Below are 9,118 nucleotides of genomic sequence, written 5' to 3' on the forward strand. Positions count from 1 at the left end.
AAAACAACAACACCAACCCCAAAAAAACAACCCAAATTAAAAAACCCCCCAAAAAACCAAAAACAAATAAAAAATCACAAACACACCACAAAACACCACACCCCTTTTCACCATAACCCAAAAAACACCACACCACACATTTACACCATACCACACTTTTACACCACACCACACATTTACACCACACCACATATTTACACCATACCACACAGTTACACCATACCACAAATTTACACCACACCACACATTTACACCACACCACACATTTACACCACATCACACAGTTATACCACACCACACATTTACACCACATCACACAGTTATACCACACCACACATTTACACCACATCACACAGTTACACCACACCCACATTTACACCACCACACCACACATTTACACCACACCGCACATTTATACCACACCACACATTTACACCACACCACACATTTACACCACACCACACAGTTACACCACACCACACATTGACACCACACCACACAGTTACACCACACCACACATTAACACCACACCACACAGTTACACCACATCACACATTTACACCACACCATACATTTACACCACACCACACATTTACACCACACCACACATTTACACCACACCACACAGTTACACCACACCACACAGTTACACCACATCACACATTTACACCACACCACACATTACACAACACCACAAATTTACACCACACCACACATTTACACCACACCACACATTTACACCACACCACACAGGTACACCACACCATACATTTACACCACACCACACATTTACACCACACCACACATTTACACCACACCACACATTTACACCACACCACACATTTACACCACACCACACAGTTACACCACACCACACATTTACACCACACCACACCATTTACACCACACCACACATTTACACCAAACCACACATATACACCACACCACACATTTACACCACACCACACATTTACACCACACCACAAATTTACACCACACCACACATTTACACCACACCACACAGTTATACCACACCACACATTTACACCACACCACAAAGTTACACCACACCACACATCACCACACCAACAGGACACCACACACCCACCACCTACCACCACACCCCCACAATACATCACACCACCCCATTTCACCACACCACAACTTACACCACACAGTGACACCCACCACACAGGGACACCACACCCCACAGGACACACACCCCACAGGGGGCACCACAACACACAGGACAACCACACCACAAAAGGTACATCACACCACACAGGACACCACACCACACAGGACAAAAACCCCCACAGGACACCCCACCACAAGGACAAACCCCACCACACAGGACACCACACACCCCAGGACACGAACAACAGGACCCACATCACACAGGACACCACACCACACTTTCACCACACCCAAAAAGAACCACAGCACACAGGGACACCACACCACACATGGACACCAACAAAACAGGACAAAACACAGGACACCACAGCACAAGGAACACACACCACCAAGACACAAAGCACACAGGACACCAAGCACACAGGGAACACACACACAAAACACCCCCGCACCACACAGGGAAAACACACCAACAGGGACAAACACAAAGAGACACCACAGCACAAGGGAACCAAGCACACGTGGACACACACCAACAGAGACACCACACCACAAGGGCAACACACCACAAGGGACAAAGACCGACACAGGGACAAAACCCCACAAAAAAACAGGGACAACCCCACAACAAAAAGGTACACACACCAACAGGGACAAAAGCAACACAAGGACACCAACACACGAACAACCCCACACAAAAGGAAACCACAGCACACAGGGACACACATCCCAACAGGACACCAACCACACAAACACCCCCCCCACACCACACATGACAACACAACCACCCAAAGGGACACCAACCAAAAGGACACCCCAAAAACGGACACACACACAGGAACCCAAAAACAGGACACCACAGCACACAGGAACACCACACCACACAGAGACACCCCCACAACACAGACACCCACACACACAGGACAACCCACCCACACATATACACCACACCACACATTTACAACACACCACACATTAACACCACACCACACATATACACCACATCACACATTTACACCACATCACACATTTACACCACACCACACATATACACCACACCACACAGTTACAACACACCACACATTTACACTACACTACACATTTACACCACACCACACATTTACACCACATCACACATTTACACCACACCACACATTTACACCACACCACACATTTACACCACACATTTACACCACACCACACCACACATTTAGATTAGTTCGTTTTAGATTAGTTCGTTTCAGATTAGTTCGTTTTAGATCCGTTCGTTTTAGATTAGTTCCTTTTAGATTAGTTCGTTTTAGATTAGTTCGTTTTAGATCCGTTCGTTTTAGATTAGTTCGTTTTAGATTAGTTCGTTTTAGATCCGTTCGTTTTAGAATCGTACGTTTTAGATTAGTTCGTTTTAGATCCGTTCGTTTTAGATTAGTTCATTTTAGATTAGTTCGTTTTAGATTAGTTTGTTTTAGATTAGTTCGTTTGAGATTAGTTCCTTTTAGATTAGTTCGTTTTAGATCCGTTCGTTTTAGATTAATACGATTTAGATTAGTTCGTTTCAGATTAGTTCATTTTAGATCCGTTCGTTTTAGATTAGTTCATTTTAGATTAGTTCGTTTTAGATTAGTTCGTTTTAGATCCGTTCGTTTTAGATTAATACGATTTAGATTAGTTCGTTATAGATTAGTTCATTTTAGATTAGTTCGTTTTAGATTAGTTCATTTTAGATTAGTTCGTTTTAGATTAGTTCATTTTAGATTAGTTCGTTTTAGATTAGTTCGTTTTAGATCCGTTCGTTTTAGATTAATACGATTTAGATTAGTTCGTTTTAGATTAGTTCGTTTTAGATTAGTTCGTTTTAGATTAGTTCATTTTAGATTAGTTCGTTTTAGATTAGTTCATTTTAGATTAGTTCGTTTTAGATTAGTTCGTTTTAGATCCGTTCGTTTTAGATTAGTTAGTTTTAGATTAGTTCGTTTTAGATTAGTTCATTTTAGATTAGTTCGTTTTAGATTAGTTCGTTTTAGATCCGTTCGTTTTAGATTAGTTAGTTTTAGATTAGTTCGTTTTAGATTAGTTCGTTATAGATTAGTTCGTTTTAGATTAGTACGTTTCAGATAAGTTCATTTTAGATTAGTTCGTTTTAGATTAGTTCCTTTTAGATTAGTTTATTTTAGATTAGTTCGTTTTAGATTAGTTCATTTTAGATTAGTTCGTTTTAGATTAGTTTGTTTTAGATTAGTTCGTTTTAGATTAGTTCGTTTTAGATGAGTTTGTTTTAGATTAGTTCGTTTTAGATCCGTTCGTTTTAGATTAATACGATTTAGATTAGTTCGTTTCAGATTAGTTCATTTTAGATCCGTTCGTTTTAGATTAGTTCATTTTAGATTAGTTCGTTTTAGATTAGTTCATTTTAGATTAGTTCGTTTTAGATTAGTTCGTTTTAGATCCGTTCGTTATAGATTAGTTCGTTATAGATTAGTTCGTTATAGATTAGTTCGTTTTAGATTAGGTCGTTTTAGATTAGTTCGTTATAGATTAGTTTATTTTAGATTAGGTCGTTTTAGATTAGTTCGTTTTAGATTAGTTCGTTTTAGATGAGTTTGTTTTAGATTAATACGATTTAGATTAGTTCGTTTTAGATGAGTTTGTTTTAGATTAATACGATTTAGATTAGTTCGTTTTAGATGAGTTCATTTTAGATTAGTTCGTTTTAGATTAGTTCGTTTTAGATCCGTTCGTTTTAGATTAGTTCGTTTTAGATGAGTTTGTTTTAGATTAATACGATTTAGATTAGTTCGTTTTAGATGAGTTTGTTTTAGATTAATACGATTTAGATTAGTTCGTTTTAGATGAGTTCATTTTAGATTAGTTCGTTTTAGATTAGTTCGTTTTAGATTAGTTAGTTTTAGAATCGTACGTTTTAGATTAGTTTGTTTTAGATTAGTTAGTTTTAGATTAGTTCGTTTTAGATTAGTTCGTTTCAGATTAGTTCGTTTTAGATTAGTTCATTTTAGATTAGTTAGTTTTAGATTAGTTCGTTTCAGATTAGTTCGTTTTAGATTAGTTCGTTTTAGATTAGTTCGTTTCAGATAAGTTCATTTTAGATTAGTTAGTTTTAGATTAGTTCGTTTTAGATTAGTTCGTTTTAGATTAGTTCGTTTTAGATTAGTTCATTTTAGATTAGTTAGTTTTAGATTAGTTCGTTTCAGATTAGTTCGTTTTAGATTAGTTAGTTTTAGATTAGTTCGTTTTAGATTAGTTCGTTTCAGATTAGTACGTTTCAGATAAGTTCATTTTAGATTAGTTAGTTTTAGATTAGTTCGTTTCAGATTAGTTCGTTTTAGATTAGTTCGTTTTAGATTAGTTCATTTTAGATTAGTTCGTTTTAGATGAGTTTGTTTTAGATTAATACGATTTAGATTAGTTCGTTTTAGATGAGTTTGTTTTAGATTGATACGATTTAGATTAGTTCGTTTTAGATGAGTTTGTTTTAGATTAGTTCGTTTTAGATTAGTTTGTTTTAGATTAGTTCGTTTTAGATTAGTTCGTTTTAGATTAGTTCGTTTTAGATTAGTTCGTTTTAGATTAGTTCGTTTTAGATTAGTTCGTTTTAGATTAGTTCGTTTTAGATGAGTTTGTTTTAGATGAGTTTGTTTTAGATTAGTTCGTTTTAGATTAGTTCGTTTTAGATTAGTTCGTTTTAGATTAGTTAGTTTTAGATTAGTTCGTTTTAGATTAGTTCGTTTTAGATTAGTTTGTTTTAGATGAGTTTGTTTTAGATTAGTTCGTTTTAGATTAGTTCGTTTTAGATTAGTTCGTTTTAGATCCGTTCGTTTTAGATTAGTTCCTTTAGATTAGTTCGTTTTAGATTAGTTCGTTTTAGATTAGTTTGTTTTAGATTAGTTCGTTTTAGATTAGTACGTTTTAGATTAGTTCGTTTTAGATTAGTTCGTTTTAGATTAGTTTGTTTTAGATTAGTTCGTTTTAGATTAGTTCGTTTTAGATTAGTTCGTTTTAGATTAAATCGTTTTAGATTAGTTCGTTTTAGATCTGTTCGTTTTAGATGAGTTCGTTTTAGATTAGTTCGTTTTAGATCCGTTCGTTTTAGATTAGTTCCTTTTAGATTAGTTCCTTTTAGATCTGTTCGTTTTAGATTAGTTCATTTTAGATTAGTTCGTTTTCGATTAGTTCGTTTAGATTAGTTCGTTTTCGATTAGTTCGTTTTAGATCTGTTCGTTTTAGATGAGTTCGTTTTAGATTAGTTCGTTTTAGATCCGTTCGTTTTAGATTAGTTCGTTTTAGATCCGTTCGTTTTAGATTAGTTCCTTTTAGATTAGTTCGTTTTCGATTAGTTAGTTTTAGATGAGTTCCTTTTAGATTAGTTCGTTTTCGATTAGTTAGTTTTAGATTAGTTCGTTTTAGATTAGTTCGTTTTCGATTAGTTCGTTTTAGATTAGTTAGTTTTAGATTAGTTCGTTTTAGATTAGTTCGTTTTAGATTAGTTCGTTTTAAATTAGTTCATTTTAGATTAGTTCGTTTTAGATGAGTTTGTTTTAGATTAGTTCGTTTTAAATTAGTTCATTTTAGATTAGTTCGTTTTAGATGAGTTTGTTTTAGATTAGTTCGTTTTAGATTAGTTCGTTTTAGATTAGTTCGTTTTAGATTAGTTCGTTTTAGATCCGCTCGTTTTAGATCCGCTCGTTTTAGATCTGTTCATTTTAGATTAGTTTATTTTAGATGAGTTTGTTTTAGATTAGTTCGTTTTAGATTAGTTCGTTTTAGATTAGTTCGTTTTAAATTAGTTCATTTTAGATTAGTTTGTTTTAGATTAGTTCGTTTTAGATCCGCTCGTTTTAGATTAGTTCGTTTTAGATTAGTTCGTTTTAGATCCGTTCGTTTTAGATTAGTTTATTTTAGATTAGTTCGCTTTAGATTAGTTCGTTAATGGCTTTATATGATGACGATAAAGACACATGATAAGTGTACAATACAGTTTTGTACCTGAAGGATTTCACCAGTACTCAGTAAAAGGTTTTGTTTATGTTACATAGATTTTTGTTAGGAAAGAATGAAGTGTAGTAAGGGACGATAACTCGTTATCGTTCCTTACGGAACGTAATGATAGTACATTTTATGTATGAGCTAATTCGCGATTTTTGCCGGCTATTGTAGCGATTTGGGGGTGGAAAAAATGACACGTACAATTTTGATAGGGTTTTGAACCATTGTAAAACTCGGCTCGATCTAGGTCTGGATGTATCTGGTATCCCTGTGGAAATTCGTATTTATGAGATATTTTGGGTCAAACATGCCAAAATCGTCACTTTGACCGGTAGCTTCTGTTTAACCGGTCCTTAAAAATCAGCGTTTCAATCCAAAAATTTGAAACTCCAAACATAACAAGAAGAGATAGTTCTGAAGAAAAGCGTATCTTTAGTTTTTCTATATCTTTCATAGAACGGCCACAATAGGGTTTTGAAAAAGGGTCGTATTTTATCGAGAGGTGGCGGATGTTACGTCACGAGTCACCTAAATATGCAATCAGTAGGCCCGGATGCACTCACCTTCCTATTAAATCTTCTGCCCAAACGGGAAAAACCCACAATCTATTTTTGATTTTGTTCTGTGATCCCTAGAAGCCCTGATTTTGACATCATAATGATATGCATGACATTTGTTTTTATCTTTGATCGTATATGTAATTATTTATCGACTAGAATACCGCGAGTACATCTGTTACTAAGATGAACTTAGGGTTGATTGTTTGGTTGTTTTATCACCACGTGTATATATTGCAATCAGGATCGTTTTGAGGCTGGGTCTCCTTATAGTAGTGGGTGACTACCTCACTGAACAACAACACACGAGAGACCCTAACGTATGCTTGCATAGATGCCAATTGCTGTCTCATAATCAATTAATGTGTCATATTCCAGAAAACTGAAGAATTATGAAAATTATTACAGTGGTAACCCTCAAACCTTCAATTTCCTCTCGCCAGTATCAATATTTAAACGTATTTGAGAGTTTTAAATGTCGCGCGAATAAATTAAGTGCAGGTGAGAAAATTAAGTGAAAGTGAGGAAATTAAGAGCAAGTGAAGGTATTTATGCTAAAGGAAAGGAAATAAAGGTTTTTGGGGTTACCAGTGTTATAAGATAACCAATAATCTATTTAGCGTCCCACTTAAAAAAAATGACACAAATGTTCTTCAAGGTCATGGGGTTTGCAACTGATCTTTTATTTTCCGATCGGTCAGCCAAGATGGCCGCCGCAGACTTATTTGCCTCTGCCTGGTGAAAATTTAGATATTCTTTGATTTCGATTACCATTGGTATATGGTATATATTGGTATTAGGGGACTGCAAATTCCATTGCATCGGTATCATTGCCAAGGCTTCCGATTGGTCGAAGTTTAGACAATGGATTTGGATGCAAAATGGTACATTTTTGTAAATAGGGGAATTCGAATTCAACCACATGGGATTCATTGCCATATAACCACGCTGATGCTTCTTATTGGTCGAAATATTGACATTGAACGATTTTTATATAAACCAGGACTCGTGCATGGAACCTCTGAACTCAAGATGGACATTTCTGTATCACCCTCAGCATTTATTTTTTTCTGTCTTTCGTGCTCATCCAGAGTTATCTTCCCTAACTACACTTCATTCTTTCTGTGACACTCCTTTAGGTGTCACCCCACTAGTTAATGTAATTCCTGCACATCAAAATAAAATTATGTTCATCTGTTTTGTCTTAATGACAGGTTAGAGAGAGTCATTGTTCTCTCGTTATATTACTGTATCTACCAGTCTGGATAGCTTAGTTATGGGTGGAATGACGGGTTTCAGGTAGACAGATTAGGTATTTCATAGGGAAAGTCTTTGTCAAATAATGTAGTGTATTTTGATTTGCTGATATAAAATACAATAACATAAGGAATCTAATGTACCTCTCTCGGATATTGTTGCCTTTAATAAATGATTCTGTGCAAAGTAGTTTTATGGTCATAAGTAGAGTAATTACCCCATAATTATATCCTGGACGTATTTTACCCTGTTAAAACACTTACCGGTATTGCTACAATGCGCAGTCTGTAAATATCATTTTTCTAATATTATATTTTAACCCGTTTTATTCTTTATCTATTTTCTTTTTAACTCTAAAGGTTATGACTTAATTCACAATAATCATGTTATTACTAGTCGACATCCAAACCTCCATACAAAATAGTTTGTTGACATTCTCTGTATCCGTACCTAAGATCTAAGATTTCAAAGGCGTCCAATATTCTATTTGTTACTTGGGAACAAGGTCTGTAACAAAAGGTCATAAATATGACATAGTTTCAGTACATGACAGACAATGACATAGATATAAGTGTATATTGGATCCAAAATTCCACATGCAGTATACTACAAACACGCGCATCAAATAGATAAAATAACGCTGTACAATTAAGAGTCGGGCCAGAAAAATAAACAATCTTGGTTTATATCCTTGGTGAGATAACTGTTTCTGTATATGATTGAGTCTATTTTTAAATTCCAGTTTCACTACTAGAGAATTGAAACCTTTTCGTTACCTTTCTACGCCCACCTTTCTCTTCAGGTACACCTGACGTCCGTGACGTCTATGATAGTGTCAAGCGAGAGTGATACATGCGTCGCTGGACACTTATTGGGTGATTAATGGTCTTAAAATTAAATTGTGCTAAATCATAACGCACTTATCGTGTAAAACATAATAAACATATACAATGGTCATTTAAATAATATTATTTGTAAATTCAATACGAGTTACTTCCCTTCCATTGCTGGACGTCTACACCGCTTCATATATCATAACTAGAATGCTGTCGTCTTTTCACAGTTTGTGAGAATTTACAAATCTTCATATCTCTTTTGACATGATAATCTGCGACTGAAAGTTCAATGTCCCTGGCGCGAGCCACAGTGGTGAAGGGTCTTGAAAC

General features: G+C 35.3%; 1 protein-coding gene across 1 annotated transcript; it reads left to right on the plus strand.

Annotated features, from left to right (window-relative positions):
* Positions 1-1,092: 1,092 nt before the first annotated feature.
* LOC117320025 (histidine-rich glycoprotein-like) lies at positions 1,093-1,772 on the plus strand (the record flags this gene model as incomplete). Its single annotated transcript, XM_033874721.1, has 1 exon — positions 1,093-1,772. A coding segment is annotated over one exon (680 nt), but the record flags the coding sequence as incomplete, so codon positions are not given.
* Positions 1,773-9,118: the final 7,346 nt, after the last annotated feature.

The sequence above is a fragment of the Pecten maximus genome, unplaced genomic scaffold (genome assembly GCF_902652985.1).
Source record: "Pecten maximus unplaced genomic scaffold, xPecMax1.1, whole genome shotgun sequence".
Classification (NCBI taxonomy): Eukaryota; Metazoa; Mollusca; class Bivalvia; order Pectinida; family Pectinidae; genus Pecten; species Pecten maximus.